The 18,910-nt window shown below is 45.4% G+C and overlaps 1 protein-coding gene across 1 annotated transcript in view; it reads right to left on the bottom strand.

The window, feature by feature from the left end:
* Positions 1 to 615: 615 nt before the first annotated feature.
* NOM1 (nucleolar protein with MIF4G domain 1) overlaps positions 616 to 18,910 on the bottom strand; it is a 789,380-nt gene continuing 771,085 nt past the window's right edge. Inside the window, exon 11 of the mRNA XM_069647968.1 lies at positions 616 to 1,089. Coding sequence (XP_069504069.1) covers positions 912 to 1,089 — 178 coding nt within the window. The 3' untranslated portion in view covers positions 616 to 911. The remainder of the gene's footprint in view (positions 1,090 to 18,910) is intronic.

Below are 18,910 nucleotides of genomic sequence, written 5' to 3'. Positions count from 1 at the left end.
CAGGGTGAGGCCGGCGACGCTGTTATCATCCCCCGTCTACGCAGGTACAGCCAAGACCCCTCATCTCGACCATCAGATCCTCAATCGATATGCCACCTGGCCAAGAGACCCCGCAGCGAAAGACTGAGCTATACAAGAAGTGAGCCCACCAGCTGCTGACTGCAAGATAAGGGCGCGCATCAGGCCTATGGTGTAGCTACCCCTGCGCACCAAGAAACTACCCCTTCATTGCGTTCGGATACAAAGGTTCACAAACAAGTTACTACCCAATGCACCTCAATCATTGCCTCACAAATCATTCCAAATATTGGACCAGTCACTGTTTTTTTGTTTAAACAAATGGCAGGTTCTGTTACGTACCCGCAACGCATGAACAGACGTGTAGCAAGAGCCCAGCGAATTCCCATGCTGTCAAAGGTGATTGCCGAACAAAAGAAGGACGGAAAGTGCTATTCTTAGCGTTTCAGTCCGCAAAACGGATACACTTGTAATGCCCCGTGACTACTTACAACAAACCACAGGGACACGTAAGTAATACGCATGCAAAAAGCATCAGACTAGCCGGCTGCGGAAGAAAAATAGTATTAAAAACAGAAAATGTTCATACTCAGTGGGGAAGGAAAACACGTACTTTTTTTTTTAATACATAGAGTGCCATCTTCTGGACACTTTTAGAATCGCCTGCTCCTACAAATGATAGTAAACTGTAATTTCTACAATTGTATTTTTACATATTTTAGCGAGCGTTACATAAACAGGCGTTTACAATATTCACAGACACACAACTCCTTCAGTGTCACTTATTTTACAGTCATTGACAGGTGACAGAAAATGTGTACATGTATTTACAAAGCAAAAAGGATTAAAACATGTAAAATACTGTTCGTGATTGTAAAGATGTGCATCGAAAGCTAGAGTTTCAGCCTGGAGTCCTTGGCCTGCAGAGCCGAGGAGGCCAGAGCAGCTCTCTCCTGAAGTAAACTGGCTTCTTCGGCGCTTTTCTGAGCACGAGCGTTCTTCAGAAGAAAGTGTGTGATGAAAAGCTTCAAGCCTTCACGCATCATCGCCAACTTGGGTTTGTCGGACACCCTAAAAGGTTATGCAAGAAGAAATGTCACTGACAGCGGACAAACTAATACGTTAAACATTGTTTTGCTCCAATTAGGTTTTCATACAACACTTTCATCTTGATGGTTCGGGGAACCGTGAGCCTGACTCAAATCCCCCCCCCCCAATGATATGCTATGATATATGGCATTTATAATGCGCGTATACACAAGTGTTTACACATTGGCAAACGCACAACTTTACCTGATTTACCACTAATGGTGACGAAAGGAACTAAGAAACACGATATTGTTGACGAGCGTACATTGGATTACAAAGCACCGAAGTGTTTCCACTTCTTTCACGACACAGACTCCGGCATCAATGTAATCGTTTAGCAGCCTCTACTCGTGGCTGCTGCAATGTTGCATACATATTCGGCGTCTATAAACAAAGCGGGAGCACTCAAGCCACACGCATCCTCGCTTCGGTGGTCGACTTGCACCGTATGGAATCACTTCTAATTCTGCAGTGGCTCCGAATTATCATGACCCCACTCTGCCCTGCTGCACGCTTATGGGATATTGCTCCTAGTACTGCGCAGAAAGAGCTGGCTAACTGTGCTTTTTGCATAGACTTGCATAGTAGCGTGGCAGCTGAGAGGCTGGATGGCCGATAGGGGTTTATAATAGCATTGTTACATATATTGTTCTTCCCATTCTACTGGTGTCAGCCTCTTGTAATCCTGAGGAACCAGAAACATTATACCAAGAGCTAGCCATCACAACTGCTGAATGTGTCACTAAACCCGCCAAAGATGTTACACAATCGGCCCACGCAAAGGACTCTTGGTTCGATAATAAACGCCAGGCGGCAAAGGGAGCTCTCCAAAGGGCACTGGAAACCGAAACAGACAAACATCAAATAGTAACGCTGCGATGAAGCTACACGCAATGGATTAGCCGTAAAAAGCCAGAGGGTGAAAAGAGAAACAGGAAGGCTCCCAGGTGTGCTACTGACGGCAATGGCCCTTAGAGGTTTTGGAGGTAATCGCCAAATGGCCCGGAGGGAGGATAGCTCGGGGGCAACGCGCTGGTCTTGGAAACAAGACTGCGTCAGCAGCACCGATCTGATTAATGGACCTGCTCTTATAGGACGCAATCCAGCATGAAGCGCTAAATAAGGACCGAATTTAATTTTGAAATATACGGGTCAGCTCAATATATTGGCCTTGAATAGAGACTTCAACATCTATGGATGCATGGTACAATAATTTTAGCAAACTCTACGTGCCCGAAAATGTTGATAGTATAGTGCCTTATGTTTGAAGTATAGATAACTGCCACGGAATGGGAGGTACTCCGCTTTATTGGCACAGCGATCAGGCAAGGGGTTTGGGTCCCGGTTTTTAACTGTTTTGTTCAATAGAATGAATACATTAAATGACGTTCCAAATAGTTGGATTGGAAAGAAGCAGAACTAGTCCCAATCTTTAACAAAGGTGACAGACTGCGCCATGCAGCTCTCGGCCAGCATCTCTAGCTGATAGTCTTTGCAAGGTCTATGGCAGCATTTTGCTGAGATACGTGGAAGGAAGGCTGAGGGGAGGAAAATTCAATTTGCGCTGAAATAGGGGCACGTTTTAGAAAAGCCAGGAGCATGATCGATCGGGCTATTTTATTGTTCAGAGTTTTAAGTAAGTGCGTTATTTTAAAAAGTGAAACGTTATATGTTGCTTTTATAAATTTGAATACAGCCTTCAACCGAGTTAGTCGTAATATTTTATAAATTGTTCTGGAAAGTTTGAAAGTACAAATAGAAATTTTAAATCCTATTCGCAGACTATATAAAGATAAACCTGCTGCCGTTCACTACAGACAGGGGCGGGCGGGGTACCGGGGTGGGTAGACGTGACTACTAAAAGATTTCCCATCACAAGTGAGATTAGGGCGGGGTGCATTTTGTCCCCAGTGCTATTTTTACATATGTATAACTAGCAGTCGGACTCTTAAACTTGAATTTAATTTATAAAGCGCTTCACATCAAAGCGCTGAAAATCATTATTTAAAAAACAATACAAAATTAGGTGTAAAATGACATGTAGACACAATATTAAAAACCAAGCAGATGGTCTTTAAGACCAGAGAGAGAGCGGGAGTGAGTTCCAATGTAAAGGGGCCAAGAGAGAAAGCGGTCCTGGGCACAAGGGGGGGCGAGGCACAATTAAGAGGAATAGAGACGGAGGACGAACAGAGCGAGGTGGAGAATAAAATGAAATCAGGGAAGAAAGGTGTGGGGTGGGCGGGTCTGGGGGTAAGGCTGTGAAGGGACTTAAAGACTATGCTGAGAAAGTTGAATGTAAGAAGAGAGTGAAAAGGCAACCAACAGAGGGAAGAAATAACAGAGGCAATGCAATCTTAAGGGGAGAGTGAACACAGAAGACAAAAAAGTGAATTATAGATAGATATTAAGGCATTAAAATGAGTGATAGGGAGATGAAGAGAAGAGAGGAGCAGTAAAAGAGCCTGGAAATAAATAAGAGGCGATAAGGACCTTGGGTCGCATGAATTGGAAGATATGTTTGTGCGTTCTGAATATTAAAAAGATGAAACCTGCAGGCACGAGAGAGAGTGGCGATATGGAGAGCAAATGAAAGAGAGGAGTCTAAGTGAACACCAAGGTTGCGGGCAGAAGGACAGCCAGAAAGGGAAGATGGAGGAAAAGACACTGAAGCAGGAGGCAAAGGGGGAGAAATGGTTGAAGCAGGGAAAAAAAAAAACTTCAGTCTTAGAAGAATTGAGATAGGGATCAGCCATCCAGCATTGGATGGGCAGGAGGTCAGAGTAGCGTGAATGGAGGAGGTGAAGGCTGAGAAAGACAGAAAAACATGTGTCATCAGCGTAGAAGTGGTGGCACAGACCAAAAGAAGAAATAATGGCGGCAACAGGGAGGAGGTGGAGAGATAGAGAAAAATAGAGGACCAAAGACAGAATCTTGGGGAACACTGTGGTGGAAACGGAGAGTGGAGGAAGATTTACCAGCCCAGGAAACAGAGTAGGTGCAATCAGATACGTAGCTCTGGAACGGATTTAGGACAGTTGCAGAGAACCTGAGTGAAGGAGAGAAGAGAATGGTCTAGCGCACCCACCAGGCTGAGGCCGCCAACAGCAGCATATCACTGCACTCTTGCACTTTTCCAGCCTCCTCCCACTAACTCACCCTCCTTCCCTCTTTCAGAGCCGCCAGGGGACCACTCCCGTGGTGATAGTGCGCAGCACAAATGTCCTTTAACTAGATCAAGCAGAATCAGGAGGCAAGATTGCTTGGAATATGCATGCTGAAAAGTGTAAGTCACAGTCTGAGAGCAGGGTGGTTTCTGTAGAATGACAGGAACGGAAACTGGATTGAAATCAGGGATGAATAGATTAGAGGAAATCAAATAAGAGACTTGAGAATAAACAGCATGATCCAAAAGCTTTGAAAGTTAGGGGAAAAGTGATAGGGGACAGAAATTGGAGGGCATTGAACAATCCAGTGAAATTTTTTTAAGGATCGGAAGGATAGTGGCATGTTTAAATTTGACTGCAGAAGCCCTGTCAATTGCCAAAATAAAACTAGGCATCTTTGTCTATGCTGATCACGTTGTCATAATTTCAAACATGCTCATGGGGTAAAATAAAAGTGCAACAAAAGCTATTAGAAGTGGCATCATCTTTCTGTATGGAAACAAAACGTATTATCCACTCCAGCAAGCGTGGGGTTATATGTCTATATGTCACCACTTTGACAAAATAAATCAAATTCATCTCTTCAAGCTGTCCCACAGAAGCACGTCAGCAGTTTTGATTATTTAGTGGTCTGCTTTCAAAATTATGCTAGTTAGATGTCCAAAACAGGCTAACGTGAACACATTTTGAAAAGTCGTAGTGGGGCATTATGCTCACTCAGCCATCAACCGGGGAGCAGTACACCATTGTTAACAATGAACAGCCTTGCTGCATTTTACGACAGCGAAATACAAGGTTATCACAGTGTATGTAACCTTTCTAAAGTTGGAAGTAAATTTCTGAAGCAAACCCGTAGTCTCCCATTAAGCACTCCTTCAGTCTCATTGTATTTGGAAATACGAGGTGTCCCTGCAAACTATCAAATTGCTTTCAAGATAGTTTTATATTGGATATGGTTTAAATCGACAAAAGAATTGCCTCTTGATAAAGAAGCAATGTGGGATGTCATTAATTCGCAAGGTGGTAGTAGCTAGAAGTAGTTTAGGCATGTGAAGAAATTATAAGTTACTCATTGTAGTGACTAACATAACTCCTAGTCCATAGTCCCTTTTCCTCCATGCTGCATGGGCGTCCTTTGCTAGGGACGGGAGACAGAACCCTTTTCACCGGAAAACATCTTCTTCCCCTTTAAATTTAGAGGTGTGCGAGGGCGCAGTCATGGGTGCATGCACTCCCCCGACTCCACCCACCGGCACCACTCCTCACTCACCTTTGACGCGTCGACAATATTACCATTGCCTAATGGCACCAGTTTTATAAAGGGGGAGGATGGTGGGACGTATGGAAGAAAGGGGACTATGGACTAGGAGTACATTAGTCACTACGGTGAGCCGTCTAGGTATGGATAGACATGGGGACCTTGGGCCCCGAGAAGGGCTGCCACTGCATTCATGAGCCTGGTAAAGACCCTGGGGGCTGAATTGAGGCCAAAGGGTAGAACTTGTATTGGAAATGGAAGCCCATGATCCCCAGGAAGGACCGATGAGGCTACCACATCGGGACGTGCAGTTATGCATCCTTCAGATCAAGGGAGCACATCCAGTTCCCCTTGCACAGTGTCTCAGCAATAAGTGCTGGGGTAACCATCTTGAACTTTTGAAGAGGGAGGGAAAGGTTCAGGGTGGAACAGTCCAACACAACTCTCAGGCCAGCCTGGTTCTTCTTGTGTATGGTGAAAATCCAGGAGTAGAGGCCCATACCCCGCTGGGAGGCTGGGACTTCTTCCACTGCCTGGCTCTCTACTAGCGATTGAATTTCCACCAACAGAGTCGTCGTGGGAAGGAGAGAGGAGAGGGAGGAACCAGTAGGCGGTAGTCCTTGGATAGGATCCAAGGGTCTGCGAACCTCACGCACCAATAATGTGTGTGAATGGCAAGCCTGCCCCCACCCACCGGAGACACGTGGACCCGGAGCATCATGCATTTTTTCCCTCTGAGGCTGGGGCTGAGGAGGGGGACTGAAAGAAGCCCTTATCCAAGCTTTGTACTGTTTGCAGCAGTGCTGACTTGGAGAGCGGTCCAGCTGCCTGGACCTTTGTTCCTGGAAGCCCCGGAACCCACCAAAGGCCTACCCCTTGTCGGAACACTGGTGTGTCTGGCTGTACGTCTTGGGCATGGACTTTGTGAGGATAGATAAGGATTTTTCAGTCTGGGAACTGTTTTTCTTCTTATCAAGTTCCTCATCAGTGGTGGAATGAAAAAGGTTGCTACCCTCGAATGGAAGGTCTAATATGTGTTCCTGGACGTCCGGGTTGAACCTAGTAGCCCAAAGTCAGGCAGTCCTTCTCATGTCCATGGCGATGCAGATGGCACAGCCTGAGGTGCCTATATGTGCCACAGTGGACTCCATAATGTCTTGAGCCACCATCTTTGCTTCTGCCAGCCCTGCCTTGAAGTGCGCCTGACTCTGCACCGCAAGTTCCAATGCTATTTCCCACCAAAGCCTTTAACGACTGCAAGCATAGCGTCTGCATTTGACTGACAAAGGTGCAGTGAGGTGTTGGAATAGACCTTCTTTCCATATGCCTCCAAGATCTTCTCCTCCTTGCCCAGTAGCGCCAAGGACGAGGTAGGCTAGGAAGACTGCGGCTTGGAATAGATTGAGGCCCCAGCAGTCAACGAAGAGTGAGGTTGAGGGTGTGACGACAGCAAGAGTTTATCCCCCTCCAATTGCCTGTACTTGGCGTCGAGGCACCGGTTGGTAGGCTGCAGCAAATGGGGTTTAAGCCATCCCTTTTGGCCAAGGCGACAACATCCTTCTGCATAGGAATCCCTGTTCTAGCCGCAGGGCGCAGAGTGAGGGCCTCGGCCAGGACCCCCGCCTGTGGTTATTCAACCTCGGGTTGTGGAAGCCCCAAGTATTCGGCCAGACCTGAGAGCTGTTCATGGAATGCCTTCTCTGAAAAACGGAGTGTCGGGGTCCTCCTCCTCATCAGTGTCCACCAGGGTGTCCTGCTGGTCTGACACAGGTGGAGGATTACTGGGTGCCGCTATAGTAGGTGTGATGACCAGAGGCTGCTGTGGAGGCTGGTATGGAACTACCTGGGGTGCAGGTGGCAGAGGCGCCGGCACCGTGGGGAACGGCGCAGGCAGCTGAGGCTGCACAGGGGTCTGAGGCACTGGATGACTATGGGCGCAGGTGGTGGGACAGGGCAGGAGGTAACATGTCCCTGATCACATCCCGAAGGATGGTTACCATCTAAGGGGATCTCATAAGCGTGAGGAATTTCTCAAAAAAACCTGTCCTCACAGCCCGGTGGGTGCTAGGAGGCGCAGGAGTACGGCCCTGAGGTTGCCGAGGTCTGGGCATACTCTGCCTTGCTGGCTGCGGGGTGTATCTGCCCTGCAATGCAGAAGCACATGCTGTAGGCCACGTACCTGGAGAAGACCAGTCCCACCTCGAAACTTGTTCTCCCACCTGCTCCCCAAAAGGGGGTGGTATCGGAAGAGCAGCCATCTTGTCTGGCGTGGAGGCCATTTTGTCAGGCTGCATGCCACGTGCCTGCGCCGTGGTGCTCGTCATGCTGGGCCCGGCCTCCTCCAGGACTCTTGGCCGTGGAGCTTGAGGCCGACCATGCACCTCAGGACGGGGCCTGGCAGGCGTTGTGCCCTTGGCTGCGTCGCCAGTAGTGCTGCATTCAGGCTCCACCGTCAGACATTTGTCTGGTAGTAGGGCGTAGCCCCTCGGGTGGACACCCGGTAAAAGAACCCTGCGGTCCCTCAGCGACATCAACGGCAGGATCAAGCGAAACCTCGGCCTGGCGGCCGGTAGCTGAAGCAGCCTCGGTACCTGTGCTGGTGCTAGAACCTGAATGGTCCCTCCCGCTCGAACGTTTTTTGGAAGGAGTCGCCCTTGCGGAGTGTAGATGAAAAAAGTGGCCCTTCCTTGGGCCTAGACTTGTGCTTGATGAAGTTCTTCAAGTCCTCTGGAGGCAATCGTTCAAAGAGTTCCCTCCACTGAGCTAATCTGGTCTTCAGAGCGTGCGATGTAAGCGCGTCACAAGTGGTAGAACCCTCCCAGCCATGATCGGGGCCAAGGCAGCGGAGGCAAAGAGTGTGGGGGTCGGACGGAAGGAAGAGCCCTTCAGAGGCTGAACACCTGCTGAAGCTGGGGAAAGCAGCCCACTCCCGTCGTGGAAAAGAGGACTGAGGAGTGGCGCTGATGGGCTGAGTCAGCGGAGTGCATGCTCCCAGGGCCACGTAACCGCACGCCTCTAAATATAAACAGGAAGAAGATTTTTTTCTCCCGTGCCTGGCAAGGGACGTCCATATAGTATGGAGGAAAGGGGACGGGAAGTATTAGTACATCTTGGAATCTATTAGCAAGTGTAACCTGCTTCAGGAATCAAAGGTAATCCCAAGAAAGAAACAGAGAAGTAAAAGATTAAAACATTTCATCTGGAGAGTACATTTGAAAAATCATTCACATTATCCAGTGTTGAAGGGTATCTTGTACATAAGTCTTCCTTTTCAGACAAACAATATCTGGATGACATTCTACCTACCAGGAAAAGTGTTTCATATCTAAATCTTAGATTGCATATTTTTCCTGTGCCTGAGCACAGGTGGTGTATTTATGACTCGGTCAGATCCTGCCCTTCTTGTGCAGCTACAGTTGAAAGGGAGTATCACTTTGTGCTAGTTTGCCTGCGATATGAGTTCAGAAAAAGAAGGATGGTGGCAAAGTTTATAAAATATTGTGCAAGATCTTCTACCAGGGTTGGATGGGTCATACATTTGTCTCGGGCATGAATGAAAAAGTGGCCCACAGTTGCAAATGGCAATTCATTCGTTTTGTGACACTGATTGATTTGTACCCAAGGGTGATGCAAATTGTGCATTGTAAAGAATATTTATTCAGCAACACTGGTCAAAACTAGTAGCCCCATAGTGAAGTAACTCATCAAACTGGCCCATAATGACCAAGAAAGTGGCCCACTTTGACCCAAAAAACTGGCCCACACCAGCATTTTGCTTTTTTGTTTTTGGCCATGGGCCTATTGCCCTATCAGCCAGTCCGAGCCTGTCTGCTACTGATGCATATGTCACATGTGAGTCAACACTTCACCCAAAAGTTATCACTGTTTGTAGCATCATTGCCATTCCCTGGTATTTGCAAATGAACAATTTGAGAAATATGAATTGTGAAATATAACTATGGTGTGTCACACAAATATGCACTTTACCTTCAGCTTGTTTTACTGTATACATCTTAGAAATATGTATTTGCATTATTTTCAACCAGTTTTATAGTGTAGAAATGCTTGAAATATTCATGTGTATTGCTTTTGCTTGTGCTTGTGCTTTTATGGCTAATTACCCGAAATAAAGCAGATTTGACTGACTCCTCCCACTGCTACACTCTTCCAACCACTGCTACTTTACGCCTCCTGCTGGTGCTACACTCCTCCCTCGCCCTGCTGCTACACTCCCCCTCTGCCTGCTGCTACACTCCTACCTCCACCTCCTGCTACACTCCTCCCATCAACTACACAGAAACCTTTCTTTCACCCAGTATCAGCCTCTGCACATCCCCTCCTTACATTAATGCCTTCTACTCACATGACACACAAACACATACACTCAAACTGCAGAAAAACGTTAACCCCTAATCCAATTCCGCAACTGCTCCAACACTCCACAACAAGCCCCTAACTCCTCCCTTACTCCTGCTGCTGGTTGTCCTCCATCTCTGACCCCACCCAGAAAACCCACACTTCCTGCTTCCTGTTCCTGCACCGCACACCTCCCCAAAAGGTACTTTTCCTGGCCTTAACTGCATTATTTGCAGGTGTGGATCTTGGCTATTGTTCAGCATGTTTGACCTTTTAGATCATAATGGTTTCCTTTGAGGGTGGGGGTCACCACACATCCCTAGGCATTCCCGTACAATTGGATTATTTGTGTGGATATTGTTTTCATCCCGTTTTAGTTTTTCATACGCGCATAGGGGAGAAAATCAGACTTGAACATTATGCTATAATATACAGTTCCCTTGTGGGATATATTATGCTGGAGAATCTAGATGTAAAGCCAAGTAAAGATGGAATTAACACCCTTCAACCTTAAGAACCAAGAATTTGAAGTGGTCAGTCACCAAGCACGTTATGGACTACAAACATCAAATGACTGATGCAGTTTCAATCATATTCTCGTCATACCAGTGTAACAAAATCTTCTTGATCAAAGAGAAGCTTTCTGGGTCGACTGGCAACCCACTGTTATACTAAGGGAAAGAATGAGCAAAAGTGATTGGAGGTCATTACAACCTTGGTGCTAAGTGCACCAACTTTACCACCATGGTGTAAACTCCGTTTACACTATGGTGGATGGCGGATTTACCGCCCCATTCCAAGGTGAGTGGGGCGGTAAATCCCCATTTCCCATTTTTGCCCCATAGGGCATAATGGGAGTGGGGAAGGCGCTAATTACGCCGCCGTAAATTACGGCGGCGTAATTAGCACCATGGCGGGTTAGCGCCATGGATTTTAACGCCTGCTAAAAGCAGGCGTTAAAATCAGAATCAGGCGTTAACCCTTAACGCCGGAGTTGTAATGAGGGCCATTGACATTGCTTTATCTCACTGTACTTATTTAATTGCCTTCTTAATTCAGATGTTGGTTAAGCATGAAAAGTTGACATTCCCTACATTTAAGTGACATGTAGTGGCTCACTGATCTACATTTGTGAAGGCTCAATTCCTAGAGGACACTTTCATGCTTCAAACTATTAAGTGGACAATTAATAACCCAATCTGTGTCTTTCATGCAACATTTTATTGAAGGACATTCATTCTGTATCTGTTCAGGATAGACTTTCTTTCCTGAACTGAACATGGTTTCATCACCTCATGGGAACGTACGAGGTAAACATTGAAGTTGTTTATGTTCCTCCCCGTAAACATGTGACTTTTTTATATTTAAATTCAAACATTGTGATATTCTTGCAGTGGCTTCCGGTTATACCTTTATAGTGAAACCGACGTTTCCCACCACTAAAAACCCATCCCGACTGTTTCCAATTCTTTTTAACCCTTTACCCCACCCTAAATGCATTCACTATAAAAGTTTTCAATATAAAACATTCGATATATGGGGATTCAATATACAGGATTCGATATAAACACTGTATACCATGGATTCCGTGTTATTTGTGTACTTCGTCTAATGCTTGATGTAATTTGTTCAATTCATTGACTTAATTTTGTTTTAATTGCCTCAGATCCTTTGGCTCATATTTTGTTTCGTTTTTGTATTGTAACATTTCCTTACTTTTTTCTGGACTCACTAGCCTTCATTTCCTTGTGACAATGAAATCCATGGTTTTCATATAAATTCCTGAGCCACGTATTGGAGTTAGAATATCATCTATGCAGCTGTCATTTGGTTTATAAAGAGACATACTTTTGTCCATACTGTGTCGGTTACAATGGTGTTCTTAATGGTAAAAGTCTTGTTTCACTACTTTATTGACTTGCTTCTGTTACACAAGCACAATTTAATTTTCTTTGCATAGGACTGCTCTCCTTATAGAATGTTTATATTATGTACTTATTTATAGTGCTCTCACCAAAATGCTGGAATTCAATGCTATACATTTGAACATTCACTACAAGAATATGTACATTACATTGAAATAGGAGTGTTCAATTGCTGTTTAAATTCATTTCAAGTGGCTAAACATAAGGTACTTTGTATTTAGCAAACCTCATAGCTGTAGTCTCCACATCTTTACGTTTCTAGCTCTTGATAGGTTATTTCGGATACGCTTTCTGCACACAAGTTTGGTAACGTTTTGCCCATCATGGGTGATGAGACACCAACAAAAGATACATTCTATGAGACAGGTATGGGCGCTGCCTTTTTCTCTTGGCCTAACAGCGCTTGTAAAAGGATGTAAAATCACAGTGCCTTACCTATACGTGCAGTCTTCATCTTGTATTCTTTTATCATACTCTTCAGTTTCAATTTCTACTTAATAGTATCTAGATTCAGTAATCCCTCTTGTAGGCCACACAAAATGGTTAAGATGTAATACACACATGGACAGGTAGGGCCTTTCTATTATACTATTTGGCTACAGGGTACATATCATGCTGTGTTTTCCTTGTGTAGGGGTTCGAGTACGTCACACTGATGGTCTGTATGAATTGCCAATTAAGGGTTATTTACCACAGCAATATTGACTCGTATGCCTGCAAGCACGAATTATGTGCCCAAGCAATGTGAGGGGTGTATAAGGAGAGCCGAGGGTCTCCTGGGATGCTGCATTACCCATTGGTGCTGGCAACACCATTATAAACAGCTGCCCAGGTGCTAGGTGGCCAGGTCTGGGGCAATCAGCATGCCCACCTCTCCAGCTCACTGCGGCACCGTCTCATGAAATTGAAAGGGAGAACAGATTTCAATGTCTCAGCCTCCAAGCGTCTTCAGCTGGACATCAGAAGCAATGCTTTCACTTCTGGCTCTCTAAGGAGCTAAAGTAATTTGCATTTACTTGCCTCAGTGATCAGACCCTGCCTTTAATGATGCCCAAGACCTTCCTAAGCTTCTTTACACCCCTGCTGAACATCAAAATGTTATCTTGTTAGATCAATGTGCCTGGAATGCCCTTAAATAGGTATGTCACATGCCATCACCCTCTGGAAAAATGATGCAACCAACGTGAGACCAAAAGGCATCCAGCAGTAGAATTACAGTCCAAAAGGGAGTTCTTGATGATGGCAGATGTTTTCAATCCTGTCAAGGGCATCTGATGGTAAGCGATGGCTAGATCTAAGGTACTAAAAGATTTGCTCCTTGCATGCAATTTAACATCGCAGTGATGACTGGTATGAAAAATGTATCAACTAGAAAGTTCTTGTTTACATGTCTCAAATTCATGCACATCCAGATTTAGACATTTTTCTTAATGGCCACTAAAATAGGGCTTACCCACTCAGGAACTTATGGATTTGTGGACACTCATGGAAGAGTCACTAAAGCTCCTTTTCAACTTCATCTCTCAAGATAAGCAGTACTCCTCTGACTTTGTGACCAATTGGTACGGGATTGGTAAGGCTCCTTCTCAGAGTATCAACCAATGTCTGTATCCCTTCAGTTTGCCAATTTAATTGCAGAAACTCCACGGTACTTCTCAGTCCAGTCCCCTTTGGCCCGGCACATTATTCAGGGTCCTTCAAGACTCCTTTTGTACAGTTCTGTTGATAGGGGTCAGACTCAGTACTGGCTCCATGATCTTGGGGGTCAAGTCTTATGTTTAGGGCTGCTTGGATTCTCCAACCAAGAAGGTTAATGCCTTTTTCGGCAACAAACCTTTGCACGTGTAATCATGTGTTTTGAGGCATGGAAATGGCCCAAAAATTACAATTTGGAACCATTAAATCCAACATATACAAGGGGCCTCATTACGACTTGGGCGGTAACGGTAACGCTATTAGCGTGGCCGGTATTAGCCCTACCGCCGAACTCCCCGGCGCTTATAGTGCCGGATCACGAGTTCGGCGGTAATGTAAGTCCCCATTCCCCACTGAGCCCATTCAGGAATGCCCCATTCCCCATTGGCCTCAATGGGAAATCTTTGCGCTAATACCGCCAGCGGATTTCCCGCAGGCGGTAATAGCGCGAATATTCGGCGGATTTCCCCCCAGCTCAGAGCTGGAGCGAAATCCGCCAAAGCCCTGATTCGGCGGACCCTTAAATCCGGCGGTAATAGCGCTACCGCCGGATTTAAGGGTTACCGCCGAAGTCACGATGAGGCCCAAGGTCTCTGGCCCCAAATTGCTTTGCAATTCTGTACCCCTGGAGAGATTTCCATTTCCCTTTTGTTATTATAGCGCATGGGGGCATCTGTCAACTATCACGACTGTGGGTGTACTGTCAATTGATAGAACACAACTAGGGTAATTTAAATGCAAAGGCTCTTCAGCATGTTCTCCAGTGCTTGTTACACATTCATCAGCCAATCTGTCATTTTCTTGGACACAGGATATACTTTTGTTCCTCTGACATACAGATGTTAAGTGACCCTTACTTCCAGTTTGCTCACCTCTGCCTCAATGCTGGACAAGAACGTGAATTTAGCGAAGTACCCTAGCCTCCTGCAGCAGAAATACTTTTTCCAAGTCGGTGGGTATCCAGTTCTTCTGCTTTTCCCGCCTTTCCTGTGGTCTCACTGGTTTTCCAAGTAGCGGTCTCACTGCTCTTATTCACTATATTGACTTTTATGTTCTGTTCTGTACTGTCCACTTTCGTCTTTTCCTCAACAGCTCTTGGCCATTGTTCAGCGTGATGACCATTTAGATCATAATGGTTTCCTTTGAGGATGGGGGATCACCACACAACCAGAGGCATTCCTGTACAATTGGATTATTTGTGTGGATATTGTTTTCATCCCCGCTTAGTTAATTTGGCTCTACCCCAGACCTGAATTTGCAGGATAAGGCAGGCTTGCAACGGGCAGATACATAATCCGCAACAGGCTTGTCTGTTCTCTGATTTTGTGAATAGAAACTGTACCCGTTGGCGGCAACAATTGTTTTGGGCAATAGTTATCCAAATGTTTTAGTGTCACCTTATACATGCTCATGTCACTCCTGCTCATATCGGTTGCAGAATATGGGGTCAAAGGCTATCTCCTGGTATTTCCGTGATCTTTCTGGACTGAGGTAATTAAGCAGTAGGCACTTTCCATGTGGTCAAGAGCATTTAAGAAATGTTTTCAATACTTCTTCCATTTCCCCCAAAGGATTGATGTGTCTCTCCCCCCCACCCCCTCTCCTCTGGGTTGACAGGAAGTACTATGAGGGGTGCGCCGTCAGAGATTGCATGTTCAAAGAGTCTACACTATTACCACTTATGGAGTCTGTATTTTATTGCTATGATCCTCCCTACAAATGTCCTGCTTCAATAGTGGGTATGACGTCTTGATAGGGAAATATATTTTGTTCTTTCAGTATTGCAATGTTTTACTGTAATATCACAGTGAAAGATTGTAAATTGTGGATTCTTGGTAGTAGGAGGCGCTGATTTGATAATGGCTGCTGCAACAATGATTGGGATCTTTGTGCCACATACTGAACTAGCAGGAGAAGTAGGAAGGAGGCGCCTAAGTTGTGGTGCCATGCGTACCAAGGTCCTTTCGCTTTATTCCTCAGGGCTGACAACGAACAAGAGTAGGGCTAAGGTGGGGGCGGGAGGGGCACATGGATGCACTGGCAGTTCACGTAATGAAACTTTGTAAAATGCCCCAGGGGTACCTTCATGCTCAAGGACAGTGATGGGGTAAGGTATGCAATGTACGTGCCAATGCAGGGTGAAATAAAATCCTGGGTGGGTCTGTGGCCCGGTAATGGCAAAGCAATGTGGCAGGACAGTACTGGGGTTCTCCCTCACTTGGCTGCTGTGCCACACCTTGGGAGGCATCAGGAAGGTGTGCTGCACAGATTGGCTCTTTAATCTCATCACCAAATGCGGTATGCAGGCACACTAAGTAAATAAAAGTTTATTTTTTGATACAGGTTAAGCAGCCCTCCAAAGCTGCAGGCTCACAGCTTCGCAAGCACTCAATTACCAACTCAGGGAATCCTGGTTCCCCTCACAATCTAGAATGATGGGAAGAGAAAGTAGGCAAGGAGGAAGTACAGTGTGTTACATGGACATTGAGTCCATCAACAAATGCTGTAGAGTCAGCCAAGACTACGTACTATCCCACTGACCTTTCAATGCATACATTAAACCTGTGGGTGATCTCATCATCCTGCATGCCCACATTTTTCAAACCTACACAGATAATACAAAGATAGCCTTCAGTCTTCAGGAATCTGCACAGGTTCACCATCATATCCTGGGATGCCTGCTCCGGATTAAGGATTATATGACAACGTGAACTCTGCCTGAAGGCTTTGACAGATCTGACAGATCATCTATTTTGATAACTCCATGCCCTCTGCCCTACCCTACACATGGTTACCCGTCCTTGTATTCCCTCCCAGACCGGTCTCATCGTCAGCTTATACAATCATTTGTGCTTTCCAAGCCAGATTTATGAAGTTAAAAATACTTTTCACTTCCATCTAAACGTTCACTCTCTCCTCATGTCCCAAAGAGTTGAGGCTCCTTTACTATGGTATTCTCATGCCTTAGCTACTGTAACAGTCCCCTCTCTGGGCACTCAAATAACCTCACACCAACTACAAGTGATCGAGAATAAAGCAGCTAGGCTGTTATTGGACCTCAAACCAAGGGTATCATGCCTGCTCTTCTATCCCTGCATTTCCTCCCTGTCAGAGTGGCATGCTTTGGCCTCAAAGTTCTCTGTCTTATGCCTAGAGCTTATTGGAACAAAGCTTCTCAGACAGAAAGTAAAACAAAAGAAATACCTGCTTTCCAGGTATTGGAGACACTCAGAATCCAAATCATGAATTGCTCCAGCCTATAGGAAAACAAAAAAAACAACTGGGAAGCAGAAGGCTGGGTGCAGCGGATCCTGCCTCTTGAATAGCCTGCCAGTCCCCATCAGAGACTGGGCGAACCACCTCTATTCCCGTAGAAGACTCAATACCTTCATCTTTAGTAAATCCTATGGTCCAAAACCGTGAGCGTCAGCCATATGGACTTCCTAGCCTTGTAAACTTGCCTGGCCTTATTGTTTTGGCACTTGTTTTATCTATTCTGCTCTTCCCCATCCCACTGTTTTACGTATGTGTGAAATGTATTAAGTTCTTCTGTCCATTTAATTCCTGTTGCACTGAACTGATATAAATAAATAAATAAATTAAATACAAATAAATAAACGTTTCCTGAGCCTGCCAAAGATTGGACACACAAAGCCTTTTCCTTTGCTCTGAAGGCGCTACGAATGGCGATGCTTTTTTTTTGGCTATTGCCTTATAAAAACCCAATAAAATAAATCAATTTCCTCGGCACTAGGCTTCATGTCCAATAGGGTGCGTGCGAGCAAAGCTATTCGGTGCTTACCAAGAAATGAACTGTACAGCGAAACCATTTACTTCTCCACCGAGATGTTCCAGCCACCAATACCAAATAGCCCTTGAACACCTTGAACTACTTAGTCCGTTTCACGGGAGATTTCCCCAGGCACTTGCAAGATCAAGTGAGTTGGCACGAAGATATAATTCATGTTTACGTGTTTGTACTGCTCACTTGCTTTATGCAATTCACCAGGCACCTTGATTATATCACAATGTCCGCTTGTGTGCACCACTGTTTTCTTCCCCAGTAACTATGAATTTTGTTGATGCAATAACACAATCCTTCTTTCTTCACTGCAGCTGAAGTTTGGCAAAGCTACCCCTGTAGCATTGGTCTGGGAATGTTGAGTCACAATGGCTTCTCTCCCCCCACCCTCACAGGAATTAATATAAGCCTGCCGAGTTTCCGATTGGTTGGGAACCAGCTGTCACTCATACTCCACACAGGGTTGCTTAAGGCCTTTCTCTACCCACCCCACCCCTGATTGGCTGGGAATTAATTGCTGCTGCCCCAATGAGGCTACTACCCTTTACAACTAGGCCCAACTGTCCTCATTGTGCCCTCGGCAGCCAGGTTGTCGTCCTGCGTCCCTGCCACAGCATAACTAGTTTCACCAGGGGCGCTCCGCCACCCACATCACACTTACTGGGCTTGTGGGGTGTCATGGCTCTCCACCGTGGAAAGCCCATCCTTGGAGCATGGACTAGATCCGGAATTGGTGTTTTTTCCAGACGCACCTCATCTGTACACTCCCACTCAAAATATGTTAATCATCTTCCAGCACACTGCACTATGCACCTCCTGCCATCCTCATCACCAGCAATGTAGTGCTGACACGGGAGGTAGCCAGTAGCCGCAAGCAGTAATTTATTAGCAACCACAGCAACATCCCACATCAAGAGACTAACATCATACAATGTTTCCCAACATTCTCACACACCATTCCAACAAATGTGCCCACCAACTAAACCACCACCTGCCCGAACAAGCCAACAACATACTTTGCCTTTTTTTCTCCAAGATAAAGCAATGCTTACCCCCTTCATGCTATCGAGTTAATTAATTTTGGTACCATTAAAGATGGTAAAAACAAATATTACAGACCTCAAAAGCGGAAAGAATCCAGCATTAAGCTGGGTGAGCAGAGTGAGAAGACTTTAATTTTGTGTCTGAATTTTGTGTCAATTTTAATCAAAATCTTGGTGGGAGTGAAACAGTTCAGACTAATTGTAATATAAATCTGACCAGTGCAACTGCTAAGAAAAAGGACAGAAACAAAGGCTAATATGGTGTTAAAGTCGCATTAGAAATTACATATTGGCACCTTTAAATAGTTTATTTGTAATGGATTTGCTGATAACATTTTCAGATTCAAACGTCCAGTACATGCAAAACTTAGCGTCCTAATGATAGCATTGTGATTTTGCCCATTTTCCCATCCGCTGGTTTTTAAAAAAAATATATGTATTTTCTGAGCAAATGTTTTCTATTTTAAGGTGTTTGCTGCCATGCCAGTACAAGAAAGATGGGTTTAAATTGTGCCACTGATTAAAAGAGTACACATTTTATACTAAAATGAGTAAAA

Source organism: Ambystoma mexicanum, chromosome 2q, assembly GCF_040938575.1.
Source record: "Ambystoma mexicanum isolate Mex_15411 chromosome 2q, UKY_AmexF1_1, whole genome shotgun sequence".
Classification (NCBI taxonomy): domain Eukaryota; kingdom Metazoa; phylum Chordata; class Amphibia; order Caudata; family Ambystomatidae; genus Ambystoma; species Ambystoma mexicanum.
The sequence above is the reverse complement of the archived record's forward strand: the minus strand, read 5'-3'. Positions and strand labels throughout refer to the sequence as shown.